The sequence below is a fragment of the Macrotis lagotis genome, chromosome 7 (assembly GCF_037893015.1).
Source record: "Macrotis lagotis isolate mMagLag1 chromosome 7, bilby.v1.9.chrom.fasta, whole genome shotgun sequence".
Taxonomy (NCBI): Eukaryota; Metazoa; Chordata; class Mammalia; order Peramelemorphia; family Peramelidae; genus Macrotis; species Macrotis lagotis.
Genome location: NC_133664.1, coordinates 222,275,397 through 222,289,822, shown reverse-complemented (window position 1 = coordinate 222,289,822; position 14,426 = coordinate 222,275,397). Strand labels below are relative to the sequence as shown.

The following is a 14,426-nucleotide window of genomic DNA, read 5'->3' as shown; positions in this document are numbered from 1 at the left end:
TCAGTCCCCAGAATGGAGAAGACTCATTTGCTACTCTGAACCTTTTTAGTTTTAAGGACTACAACATTTTAATACCAAAGACCAAGCCACTTTTCTACATTCCTGATGAAAAAGTTCAGTGGACAGCTGGAAAATCACAACTTTGTATTTCACTTTAGTTTCCTTGTTCTGATTTTTGGTAGCATTGTTTTTTTCACCCAGGCTAAATGACTTCCTCATAGCTTTTGTAGACAATAATCACATTCTCTACATTTTAGTTTTCTCTTCCTGGTCATGTTTTAGTCTATATATTTATATTTAGTTCTTCTAATAATGATTCATAAAATTATCTTTTTTATCTTTTAATTGTCTTCTTTGATACAGCCTGTTTCTATCTTCTTCATTATTGAACTTGAACATAATATAAGATATAAAGTCACTGATAGCATAAATGCTCAGATGGGGTGACATTAATAGTTCATGAGCTTATCATTCCCAGGGCTAAATTTATTTCTAGCAAAACCCTGGAGCACTTTTCTTCTTTTCCCCTGCTTCAAAACTTCTATCTTTTTCTCCGAGATCAGAATATGTCCTTTTAAAGCAACTTATACAAACGGGCATCCATAAGGTATTCCTTGATCCACCCCATTTAAAGAAAAAAACAGAATAGGTTCATAAATTTGCCATAATTAATATACTCTCAGATAACTAAAAGTTTGCTCCAGGTCCCTTGAACCAAGGTTCTCCAAACTAATACTGAACAGTGCCTACTGCTTCTGTTAGATGAATTCCTAGATGGACTTTGGTTTCATTGGGAAAATATTCTTGAGTTCAGAAAGTTAGTCCTTTGATGTGAGGGAATTTCAAAGTTGTTTACTACACCAGGACTGATACAACCCTTGTGCATACTTCAGGAGTCAAGTGGAGGGAGCAAGGCAGTGAATCTTGTTTTCCTATTTTGACATTTCAGCTTTAAGTGACATGACCTGAGATATATTTTATACACTGCAGCTGAGTTGAGAATCATACACAAGTGTCATCTTTGGACTTCCATACACTCAAACTCCTTATATAAATACAGTTGCTGATTGTGGCTACTCAAGTTGACATTATATGACAGTTTTGCTAGAGTTAACCAACAACACAATTTTTAATAATAATAAAGTCTGCTACTCTGTTAAAGACATAGATTTCTCAAGAGAATATGAAGAGAAAGATCTCCCCTAAACCCAATTCTGCTGCCCTAAATATGTTTTTGTTGATTGAATTGAGTCCAGAACTTATCCTTACTTTATTTCAAAACCCTCTCTCTTTTCCATTGCAGCTTTGCAGTGAATTAGAAAAAGGTGAGCAAGACAATGCAGAACTGCAGGAGTTTGCCAACACCATCCTCCAACAGATAGCTGATCACTGCCCCGACATTCTGGAACAAGTGGTCAATGCACTAGAAGAGTCCTCCTGACCCCATTCAATAACTTCATGGGATTGATCAACCCAACAGCCACCCCACTCAGTCTAGGGACCTAAGAATGGAGCAGTAAGAATAACAGGAACCTCGGGTTTGGCTTGTACATGTTAAAACCAACCAGTCAAATACCAGAAACTCCTTCCTATCTGCGTTCTTCCATTTAGAGTCCCATGATGGTTTTGCCTTCATCTTTTTGCCATGGAATGGTCTCCTCACTATTTGGAGGGGGGCAGGTGCATGGTGGGTGGATTCCTCTCTACAGAGAACTGTCATTATCAATGTGTAACTGTTGGAAACTCAAAGTGATTGTCTTTTCTCTTTTGTTATTTTAACATAAAAATGAAACCTACAGCTGCCACTTTTTAGTTCAGCATGTTAAAAAATGACCTGCAACAGACCAGAAAATCTGTGGTGTTCTGAATTTGAAGTAATTCTCTAAAAAAAAGAGTGGTCTCATAGAGAGAAGTAGAAAAGGGAAGAGAGAGACAAAGAAGCAAATTAAGAGAGAAACAACTCTTCCGCTTAAATTGCATTCCAGAGAGGTGGGTATTCAGTATTCTTTCTTTTACTTGCCTTGTCTCATTATTGATTTTTTTTTTCTGGGAGGCTTCTGGCATTACTGCCTTAATGGATTATTGAACACCAATTCAAAACACTACCACTTTTAGTACTTTGCCTCCATGCTATCCTGTCCTTCCTTAGCCAAACCCGCTAAAAAGTTAATGAGAGGCTGCTACAGAAAGTCCAGTCACACTGGAGCCCTTTCTCCTTATTGGGTTTAAGTCTGTCAGACAAAATTTTCTAGTAAATTAAAAAAAATTAGTTGGGACTCTGAGGACCTCTCACACTCTAGTCAGGTTTGCCTCTCTATAAAATAAACTGAATCCATGTAAGTCTGGCTCATGCCTTCTGAATCCACAAGTATTTCTCCAAGGCATTCCTCTGGACTCTGGTATCTTGGGCCACTAGAATAGCTGATACACCTTCCATTTTCCAGAATCCTTCAGCGCATTTTGTTTCTTATGATTTGTCATGAGCATGGGAAGATGAGCTCTGCAGGCCTCCCTGGCCTCCTCATGTGTGACTTAGTGCCTTCCTGTCTTTCAGATGGGCTCTCTTTCCTTCTATCAAAATGCCATCCAACCTCATCCCAATGAAAAAATGCCTAACTTAACAATTGCCCTTGTGATAAACCTGGTTGAGAGTGAGAGAATGTAGAGGTCTACCCTTCTGCCCCCACAATCTTTCTAGAATGTATGTTTTTTAATCTTTTTCAAGAACCTGTGTTTCTAATTATAGCAAAATTGATGCTAATATTTAGGGGCTTCTGCTTACAGAAAATCTCACTCGGATATTCAATATTTTCATTTTTTTAGTCACCTAGAAAGGTTATCCTATTTAGGATCATAGTTAACTTTGGAATCCCTTTTTAACACATTCAAGGTAGTAGTCACCCTGGTTTTTACTATTTATAAATTGTAAATCAGAAATTATATTCCAAAGTTACAAGAATCTTCAAGGCTTTTTAAAGGCTTTTCCAGAACACAAACAACTACAGTGGGGAATTTTCAGACACTGCTGCTCAATATGAACAGTTCACGTCAGAACTGTCCCTTTTACCACTCCCCTTGCCAGATATCCACATGTTTTGGTAAAATATACTACCCTAAAACATTTAGGCTATGCTTTTTCTCCCTCACCCCCAATTACAAAGAAATTAAATGCTGTCCTTAAAGTCATCCTATCCATCAGTCTTAACATCTTTCCACTGCTACTCCCTGACTGTCCCATTAGCTTACATTATCAGAAATCTAAGTATCCTCATTCCTTGTTGTAAAATGATACTTATTGGGGCAGCTAGGTGGCGTATTGGATAAAGCACCCGCCTTGGAATCAGGAGTACCTGGGTTCAAATCAGGTCTCAGACACTTAATAATTACCTAGCTGTGTGGCCTTGGGCAAGCCACTTAACCCCATTTGCCTTGCAAAAAAAAAAACCTAAAAAAAATAAAATGATACTTATCCCTGTGAGATACCAGAATTTTTATCACTGGTCTGAATGAATCTGGCTCATAAACTGCTTACTGATATGTTCCTTGATAGGAAGGCTATTCTGCCGGGGATGAGAGGCAGTGATTGGGGAGTAATGGCAGTCATTTGTAACCAATTACCTGAGTTCTGTTGTTTATTGCTCTGCCCATAAATTATCTAAAACTCCACAACCTTTCTAGACTTGGAATGGTAGAGCTGTAATAAAACCACCAGTGTATACCTGAAGAACTATCAAGCCCTTGTCAGAACAGAATGGAGGCATCAGATCCAGAGCCCAGGCTTAGGGATCTGAGCCAATTCTACCTGTTTCTACTGACAAACTGTCAAGAGAAGATCTTAAGCAGCTCACCTCTGGCTCTTAGGCATCTGGAGTGTTATTAGTTTGTGCTCCCCTTCCTTTCCACTTTCACTCCAGCCCTCCTCATGGATTTGTTCCATGAAATCTATATAATCCTTTTCTGGGTCTTTGGGAGAAAGATCTAGGAACAGACTATCTGACTTGGTCTTTCCCCAACCATAGAAGATAAGCTTTTTGATCCTACTTGGGTAGAGATCCTATCTTATCAGACAGTCCTAGGAATCACCTTCAAGAGGAAGGCATTTCTGGCTAAGAATTAACACTGATAGTGACTCATTTTCCCTTACAGAAGGAAAATTAAACAGTTACAGTCTTTTGTGTCCCTTCCTGAGCTTGGTACATTCATTCAGTCAACACACATTTATTGATTGCCTATTTGTATAAAGTATGCATGGACATCATCAAGCTGTGGCTGTTGTGATTTTGCCAATCATTCAACTGCTGCTCAGTGTTTTTTGCCTTGATTAATTTTTCTCTTTGGCAAGGAGATTTGACAGTAATCTTCCCAAACTTCAACAGTCTATTTGCCCTCTCTCATTTGAAGATCATTTACGCCCCCTCCCCTCCCAAAAAAATAGTATACCTGTAACTGTAACAGTGAAAAAGTCTACAAATTGTGTGAGAATGTTGATGACTAAAGTAGAGAGTGTCTCTCTCTGGGTGTCTCTCTGTCTCTCTCTCCTCCCATCCCCACCTATCCCTCCAGTGTATTAATACAGTTATCTGTGAAGAATCTGGGTTGAAATTTGTATGCTGATTAAAATGGGTAAGTCATTCTAAGTTTGAATATAATGAAACATATGAATGGAATTCTATGAACCCATTTTAGCCCTATGTATAATTTTCACTTCTCTCACAACCTAGAAGAGTTTTGTGTGAATTATCCTTTCTGAAAAAAAAGGGCATTAGTAACAGTGGTGTAGGATGTTAAAAGGCAAGACCTTCCTCATAATTGTTGGTACTGCTGGCTGATATTTAAAGTAAAGTTGTTTAGGTTCTAGGAAAAAAGGACTGGAGGGAAAGGAGAAACCTAGTTGTATCTGGCCTTAAATTATGAAAGGAGTAGGCTTGATCATCCCAGTGGGATGGCAAGGATTTGTCATGTCTTTTGCCTAGATAAAAGTCCTGGGGTGAAGGAGGAACAAAATAAAGGGCACCATGTGCTAAATTCCAGTGACTCCACCGGGCTATTTCCTCCCTCACTGATGTTCCCAGGACTAGTAATTGGTGTTGCTGCTCAAGAGTTCTATATTAAAAGAAAAATCCACATTGCTTTTCCAGACTCAGTCTCATTCTGTCACCTGATCCCATCTCCCAAATGCTGCTCCATAGGTTTTACTTTTGTGCTCTAGGAAATTTGGGAGGTTTCCAGAGGATAAAATGCTTCATCTTTCCACAGATTGAGATCTCAAGTCTAGGGTGTATATTTGGGCATCTTCAAGGTTTCAGTAAGACCCTGTTTCATCAGAAGTCACTGTTTTGCTCAGCCATCAAAGCCCAGAGGTGGAGGAAGTTGGTGGAAAGAGAGAAAACTGTGATTCAGCAGTACTATTCCCATAAAACCAGCAGGGATCTCCATATAGATCATGTGGGGACCATCCTCTGGTTGAGATCCATCCTGCTCATTAAGACAATGGGGAGAAAACTATCTGACTTTACCATTCAAAGTAAAGCTCTTTTAAAAAATAATTTGTGGGATTTTTCATGGAAATAGGGGGAAGATCTAAGCAGGAAACAAAAGTCCCCTTTCACTACAGGGAAATCCTTCTGAACAAAATGGTTGCCTCTGCCAATTCTTTTTAAAGCAAAAACTGTTTCCAAACTTTTTAGTGTCAAAACTATAACCAGGAGGCCCCTGACTTTTCTGATGTGTTTGGCAAGTGCTGTGACTCTGTCATTGATATTTCTTCTCCTGACTTTTTTGGGGGGATGAAGAGGTTTAGGGTTTGATTTTTGGGTTCTTTGTCCCCCACCCCTCCTCCTGTTTTGCTGTTTTGTTTCTCTGCTTGTCAATATTATCTTTGTGGTCCAGAGAACTGGCGCAGTTATAAACCATGTGTGTCCATTGTTGAGATGTTTTTTTTTTTTTAATGAGCAAGGAAAAAATAGTAGTAGAACTGAAAAATAAAGATCTGTGTTTTATAAAAAATAATAAAATGCAAATCAATATTGTTTTAATAAAGGAATTCAAGCTAGGGGTGGCCAAACTCCTCCCCTCCTCCCAGGCTTGCTGAGAAAAATTATGGGCCTGCATCTGGACATTTTGCCTTTCTTTTTTTAACAAGGCTTAGAAGAAAATAAAAGCTGAATTTTTAAGTAAATGTTTGAGAGTCAATGCCCCCATTGCCTAGCACCATGTAGCGTCAGGGACTGATCTCTTTGATGCTTCATCTGAGTTCATTAGTTTTGGTGCTAGGGTGAGTGGTTGTTGGCCCCCCTTTCTGGCAACAGCCACAGTATAGGCCACACAGCCTCTTTCCTCTCACCCACCCACCCCCTTGGTGCTATTTCATGCAGTTAACCTCTCACTTTTCAGGCTAGCCTGAAGCTTACATGCCAGGTGAGACAAATTACACTCAGTTCTCAACTCCTTCAACTCTCAGTCCCCTAATTCTTGCTCTTGAACTTTTTAAACTTCCTAAGTTTCCTGGGCCAGAAAAATCTCCAGCCAATGATGATGCTTTTGGGAAAAGAGATGAATTAGACCAAAGCCCATCCTAGGCCTAAGCAAAGCTTCTGGACCCAACCCAATCCAACCCACCGCACCATACCATAACAGTATTTCATTCACCCTAATACACAATCCTTTATGACCAGCCTGCCCCGCTACAAGAACAGCCCAGTAGACAGCCAAACAAGTCAGCATGTCCAAGGTAGGAACTGTAGAGTACAGCCTGGGACTCTCTCCTTTGCTTCAGAAGAGAGGGGTTGCACTTTAGTGGAGGAGAAGAGGAGTATATAGGGTACCATCTCCCTTATAGCTTGAGTTCCTTTTGGCAACAGAGGCAGCTGGTGATGCTGGTGTTACCAAACCTGCCCACTGCCTTCAACTGTATGTGTGTGTGTGTTATTGCTGGAGTTGTGTAACTGACAGAATAATGATAATGAAAAGAAATTGTGTTTTATTCAACTTTGCCTTGAGAATTATTATAAACACTTTGGTTTTCTTTTTTTATTTACAAACTTAATTCTTCAGGAAACTATAAAGTTATTTAAAAATTCTACACTGCCTCCTTTTTGTCTTGCCTATTATCACAAGGTCTGGGCCAAAGGGCATTCTTACGTGCTTGAAATAAAGAAGACCTTGCAAGGTCATACTGTGGTGATCACTTCAAAATAAATGATTATCATTGGAAAATGGGAAGAGGGGTTATACGATCAATCAGGCAACTGGCATAACTGTTAAAGACAGTGATAAGGGTCGAGAACCAGTTCAGATCTTGAGCTGTCTTCAGGCCAACTATTACTTAAATATAGAAGAAATCAAGCAAGTACTTAAGGGTCCTGGTCTGCTTTGCGGGGCCCCTTCGATCAACCCTTCAGAAAACTTTAACAATTATAACCATTAAGATAGAGAGAATTTCCTTCTACTTAAGCAACTTTTTAATAGCCATCTGAATCAGGTGTGACTAGGAAACTCCACCAGAGAATGTGAAAAAAGTTTTTTAAAAAATTTCCTTTGCACTATCAAAATACAATATTTTTATTTTGCTACACACTCAAAAGAATGAATTTCTACCTACTTCCCTGGGTAAACACATTTTTCCTGGTCCCTAAAACACTGGGTTCATATTTTAGTAGAACTCAATGGTATGCTGTTTCCCTTTAGTCTCATGGATTACATTACTTTCAAGTAGGTTCTTTCCTATCTGTGGTCTCAGCTAAAAGGTGAGAAATATTCTGAGGTACTTAACTTTGGAATGTTTGCATGAAATCAGCCAACATGGAGTATGTGAACCATGAATAAAAATGCCCTAGAAGGGGAAGTTTTAATGATTGCTATGAACTTGAAAATGATTGGGATTTTCAGCTTTGATGATTATCACTGTCATTCATAATGAAAACAGTTTGGAAATTTTCAGTTTTTTTTTAAAAAAAAGAATCCTATTTCTGCCCAAAATATTTTTTCCCGGAAAGAGAAATAGTGTTGGAAAGGAGAAAAGAGGAAAGATACTTCAACCACTATCATGTTGGAGTTTTGACAACATACTTAAATCTTAAAAAGTCTTCACATTTTGTATTTTACCTTTTCCGTTTATAAAGAGAACCAAGTCTATTGTTATTCCTAATAGAGGAATTATTTCTAGAATCGCTAATCACTAATTCTGCTGCACTTTCTCCAGTTAAATTCATTGAACTTTCAGTGGTGTATTTGTAGCAGCTTTGTCATTGACTTGTATAGTCTCAATAAAAGTTTTTAGCTTTGGCTTCCATATTAAATAAAATGGGGATAATAATGTCCTAATTTATGAGGTTTTTGAAAAAATAAAATGAGATAATCTAGGCAAAATTACTTTTAAAAGGGTAGACATTAAATTGGAAATTCTGAGGGAAGACAGAGTTTGAGGTTTCTTAGGAACATATCACAAAGATTCTAATTGGAAAGGACCTCACTATCTAAGTCCAACTCATACACAAAGAATTCCCATTATAGCATATCTGACCAAGTTGCCCATCCTCTACCTGGTGGTAGAAACCCATCAGTCAGTCAATAAACCTTTATTAAATGCTCATTTTATGCCAAACAAAAGACAATCCCAATGCTATACACACAATCTAATATGTAAAACAAGCGGTGGATAGATAAATAGAAAATAATCAAAAGGGGCTGCTGGGTGGCACAGTGGATAGAGCACCTGCCCTGGAGTCAGGACAACCTGAGTTCATATTTGGCCTTAGGCACTTATTAATTACCTAGCTGTGTGATCTTGGGCAAATCACTTAACCCCATTGCCTTGCAAAAACCAAAAATAAAAAAAAAGCCAGAAAATAATCAACAAAATTAAGAGGGATGGGGAAAGGCATGCTGTGAAAGGTGGGATCCTTGCCTCCTGTGGCAGCCTATTCTATTTTTGGACAGCTCCAAGTGTTAGGATGTTTTTACTGACAGAAAAGATCTAAGTCCACATGACATTGTTTCTATTACTTGTATACAGCTATCATGGCCTCCATGTCTTTTTTTTCCCCCAGAGTGAACATGTCGAGTTCTTCAATCAGTTTTATTTGTCATGAACCTTAATGCTCATCACCATCTTTATTATATTTGCTTTTTTGGCTTCCAGTCACACTGACAACTCATTGAACTTGCAGTACATCCATCCCCCCTCCATCCTTTTCAGAACAACTTCCATCTATCCATTCTACCCAATCATCTATTTGGGAAATTGATTTTTTTCCTTTATCCAACTGCAAAAGTAATTTGTCCCTATTGAATTTCATCCTTAGTTACATTATAAATAATAAATGCAAGTAAAAAAGCTCCAAAATGCAGAAAAATGAAAGAATGACAAGATAGGTTAAAAGAACCTGCTACCAATTTATTAGGGGAAAAATATCTGAAAGACATTCACCAGATAATCAGTCTTACTTTCCCTGCCTCTTGCTCTCTCCTGCTTCAACAGGTTCAGGGACTGTCCTAGGTGACCATGACTGGTGAAATTTTGGAGTTTACTTGCATTTTCCTAAGACTTACTTGCATTTTCCTAAGAACTCTCTACTCCAAGGGATAGACCCTCTATTGCTCTGGGTACTACTACCCTAGTTTCATTGGCTTGTAACAAGAAAATGGAAGAGAGTAAAAAATAAGAAAGAAATGCATTGCTGATTGAGATGTATTAATATAATACAGGAGGGAAAAGGCAGTAAGAGTGAAAATTGAAGAGAACCAAATGCAAAAAGACTTATAGGAACCACTCGACTCTCCTGGTGAACTCTCAGAATTTCTTGACCCTAGGATCACCTCAAGGAAGTTCATAAACGTGTGTGTGTGTGTGTGTGTAAAACTATATTTCAATAAAATTAGTTTCTCTTACAATTTTATGCAATTAAAAATATATTCTAAGAGGAGGTCCATAAACTTCACAAGACCACTGAAGCAGTTCATAATACAAAAGAAAAAGAAAAAAAAGATTAACCTCTGCTTTAAGAGAATATTTCATACAACAATAGGAGTCTGAGAAACCAAAGCCAGGCACCAAGGTATAGGGGAAGTGATAACAGAAATGGAAAAGGATTAGTGGTAAGCATATTACAGCAAAGACAAAAATAAGAAAAACATATTATCTTATTAAGATAGATAAAAGATAAGTAGGGAAGAAAAAATTCAAAAACTTCTAAGGAAACTGAGTTGAAATCCACTGAAGAGGAAGCTGCCAGTTTCTAAAGAGAGATGGACTCTGGCAGATTAGTATGACTTTGGCAAGTCAGTTAACTTTCTGGGACCTCAGTTTCATCATTTGTAAAATGAAAGTTTTTGACTTGAAGGCTTCTGAGATCCATCTAGATCTATGATCCAATGAAATAACAGTACTGCAACTCCAAGAACCTAAAGAATAATTCAGAAAAGTAATTGAAGAAAATATCAACTGTGGCCTTTTCTTCTGATTTGTGAGACCTTATCCCCATGCTGACTTAAGGAGCAGCTCCACTCCTAAACTCTCCAGTTTCCCTTTAGCATAATTTTCCCCCATTAGAGTATGACCTCCGTGAGGACAGCTAGGTGGCGAAGTGGATAAAGCACTGGCCCTGGAGTCAGGAGTACCTGGGTTCAAATCCGGTCTCAGACACTTAATAATTACCTAGCTGTGTGGCCTTGGGCAAGCCACTTAACCCCATTGCCTTGCAAAAAAAAAAAAAAAGAATATGATCTCCTTTTAGGAACTAGGAATGTACCGGAGCCAACTGGAACCTGCTCTTCAGAGCTGGTTGTTAAATTTCCAGTGTGGTATTTACAATTCAGAAATCAGCAAATACTGCAACTTGGGTATTGATTTGTTGTTTTGTTGATTGTCTAAACTTAAGAAATTGATGGAGAAAATGCTCATCGTTCAGTCCTTCCAAACTTTTCATAACCCCATTTGGGTTCTTGGCAAACGTGAGTTTGCCATTTCCTTCTCCAATTCATTTCACAGATGAGAAAACTAAGGTAACCTTCATTAGTGTCTGATGTCAGGTTTGAACTCAGGTGTTCCTGATTCCAGACTCAGAATTCTATTGCTTGTGCCACCAAACTGCCCTTGAAGATAATAATAAAGCAGTTTAAATTGAAGTACATTATGAATATATTTTTGGAGAACCAGTTGTTAAACATTTACCAGCATAGAACTGGTTGTATCCCCAGTGTTTATAATATTATAAACATTTAGTAAATTTCCTATCTACAGGCAAATTAAATTCTTTTCTTTTTTAGGTTTTTTGGAAGGCAAATGGGGTTAAGTGGCTTGCCCAAGGCCACACAGCTAGGTAATTATTAAGTGTCTGAGACCGGATTTGAACCCAGGTACTCCTGACTCCAGGGCCAGTGCTTTATTCACTATGCCACCTAGCCACCCCAAATTAAATTCTTAAGAAGGAAATCAAATCTAACTGGAAACCAGTTAGGTATATTATCTCAAAAAGAAAATAAAAGAATTGGCATATCAAAATACATAGATAGATGAAAAATAATGGGACTAAAAAACATGACTGGAAAACACATAAGAGATTGACAAATAAAAGAAATCATAGATTATAGGGCTTCAAGAAAATATGAACAAATCATGAAATCATAATACATTTTAATCAAGAGTCCTTTGGAATTGTCTTGGATCATATTGCTGAGAATAACTAAGTCATTTGCCATCTTCATTATACAATATTGCTATTACTGTGTACAGTGTTCTCTTGGTTCCCTTCACTTTGTATCAGTTTTGTAAGTCTTTCCAGGTCTTTCTGAAATCATCGTTTGCTATTTATAATAGCATTACTTTATAATTAGAATTCTATTATAATCATATACCACAACTTTGTTCAGTCATTCCCCAATATTTTTGGTACAAATAGGTTCTTTTCCTTTTTTTTTAATGTCTTGCTACTACATAACTTTATAACTACATATTGCTCTCCAGAATAATTGTATCAGTTCACAACTCCAATAATAGTGCATTACTGTCCCAGTTTTCTCCTATATCCTCCAACATTTATCATTTTGTCCTATTAGCCAGTCTGATACATGTAAGGAGTTTCATGTTGTTTTAATTTGCAATTCTCTAACCAGAAATGATTTAGAAAAAATTTCATATATAGAAAGCTTTGATTTTTTTTTAAAACTACCCGTTCATGTCCTTTGACCATTTATCAATTGGAGAATAACTTTTATTCTTATAAATTTACTGTTATATATATATATATATATGAAAAATAAAGACTTTATAAAAAATATTTGCTATAAAAATGTTTCCCCATTTTTCTGCTTTACTTCTAATTTGCATTGGGAGTTTTTTTGTGCAAAAACTTTTCAGTTTTATACAATAAAAATTATCCATTTTATGTTTTAGAATGCTCTCTATAGCTTGTTTGGTCCTGAATTTTTCCCTTATCCATAGATCTAAGAGGTAAACTATTTCATCTTCTCCTAATTTGTTTATGATATCAACCTTTATGTGTAATCATTTAACTATTTTGACCTTATCTTGATATACTATGTGATGTGTTGGTCTATATCTAGTTTCAGCCATATTGTTTTTTTCAATTTTCTCTGCAGTTTTTGTAAAATAATTAATTTTTGTCCCTAAAGCTTAGATCTTCGGGTTTATCAAACACTAGGTTACTATGATCATCTACTGCCTAGTATTTATACACCTAGTCTATTCCACTGATCCGCCATTTCCTTTTTTCACTAATACCAGGTTGTTTGGATAATTACCACTTTATAACACTTTGTGAAATCTGGCATGGATAGACCACCTTTCCCATTTTTTCATTAATTCCCTTTATATTCTTGAACTTTTGTTCTTCTAGATGAATTTTGTTATTTTTCCTAGCTCTGAGTCTATAAAATAATTCCTTTATGCCTTGATTGATAGAACACTGAATAAAATTGTTAGGGAGGATTTTTTTTTATTATATTCACTCAGCCTATTCTTGAACATTTAATATTTTTGTTCATATAGTTCCTGGGTCTGTCTTGGCAGGTAGACTCCCAAGTATTTATATTGTCTGCAGTTATTTTAGACTTTCTCTTTTTATTACTTGCTCTTGAACTTTATTGAATAAAAATACTGATGGGTTTATTTTATATCCTGCAACTTTGCTAAAGTTGTTAATTTATTTCAGCTAGTTTTATAGTTGAATCACTATAATTCTCCAAGAATATCATTATATTCTACGAAGAGTGATAATGTCTTAAACTAATACTTGCAATGCTCTTTCTCTTCCAACATCCATCCAAATATCAAGATATATCAACACTTCCAAATAATTCTATAGATCAGTTCATCTATAGATACTTGGAATTAACTCGGGCCATCTGTGAGCTCAAGATTAAAACTAAGGAATCAGAAGTGACACATAGGAACAGAAGACATTAGGCTTGTCCCCCCCCCCCCCCCGAATTGGGTCTGGCAGGAAGAAAGATATGATTAAGACAAAGATTTCTTGCTCCCAATGTTGCCAAAGTTCATTTATTTCCTGGGACTCATGATAAAGGGCCCTCACTGGGAATCAAGAAGCTCCAAGATCTTGGGGTCTGCAAAAATGGGGTTTTTTCCATCGTGTCCAGAAAAGACATTAATATACTCCTCAAGAAGCACTGTGTTTTTAACATACACAGCCATGTTTCTTGTTGTGACTTCAAAATGCCTTGTCTTCAAACTGGCCCAATGACAGCCACGCTGAACTTCATTTTCCTTCATCCTAATGAACTTTTAGGTTCATCTTGGCTTCTGAAAGTTCCCAGGATGCCTGGATTCCACCTCCTTCAGCCCTTGGTGCTTCTTTTGTCAAAATAGGTCTCTCTGACCCTGTGTAAAAAGGAAGAGACCCAGATGGGTTCTTCTTAAGGAGAGAACTGGGAGTATAAAAACAACACAGTCAAGAGTCTGCTCCTTTTCCAGGTCAAGAAAAGTTGTGTCTGGCCTCAGTGTGGAATTTAGATGCTCCAGGTAGTTCCTGTTTGTTTTACTTTAGGGTTAAGGTTTGGGGGGCTGGGGGTGTCAGTGATTTGTAATCATGGTTTGGAAGAAAGCCTTATAAGGAGATCTGTTTGTAATCCTAACTCAGATATGAAATAGTTACAGGTCCTTAGTGTATTATCCTCTTTTTCCTTACTTTGGGTTCTTCTTTTCCATGTCCATAAGGACCCCATGTAGGCAGAATTTCCTATTTTGGGCATATTTGTTCCTTCCCTCACACAACATGGCCTTGTTATTACTATCAAAAGTTTGTGGATCTGTGTCTGTGATCAACAAAAATGGCATTGTCCTGGACACCCAATACCTTCCCTCCCCAAAATAATTAATTATGTGCCAAGAGGCTAGTAATTACAGAAAAATTCACAGAAGACAGAATATCTAATAAGGTAAAAACCTTTAT

The 14,426-nt window shown here is 37.3% G+C and overlaps 1 protein-coding gene across 8 annotated transcripts in view; it reads left to right on the top strand.

Annotated features, from left to right (window-relative positions):
- ERC1 (ELKS/RAB6-interacting/CAST family member 1) overlaps positions 1–7,079 on the top strand; it is a 436,241-nt gene extending 429,162 nt beyond the window's left edge. For all 8 annotated transcript variants that reach the window (XM_074195002.1, XM_074195000.1, XM_074195006.1 and 5 more), the window contains one exon: positions 1,304–7,079. In XM_074195002.1, coding sequence (XP_074051103.1) covers positions 1,304–1,441 — 138 coding nt within the window. In that variant the 3' untranslated portion in view covers positions 1,442–7,079. The remainder of the gene's footprint in view (positions 1–1,303) is intronic.
- The last annotated feature ends 7,347 nt before the right edge of the window (positions 7,080–14,426 follow it).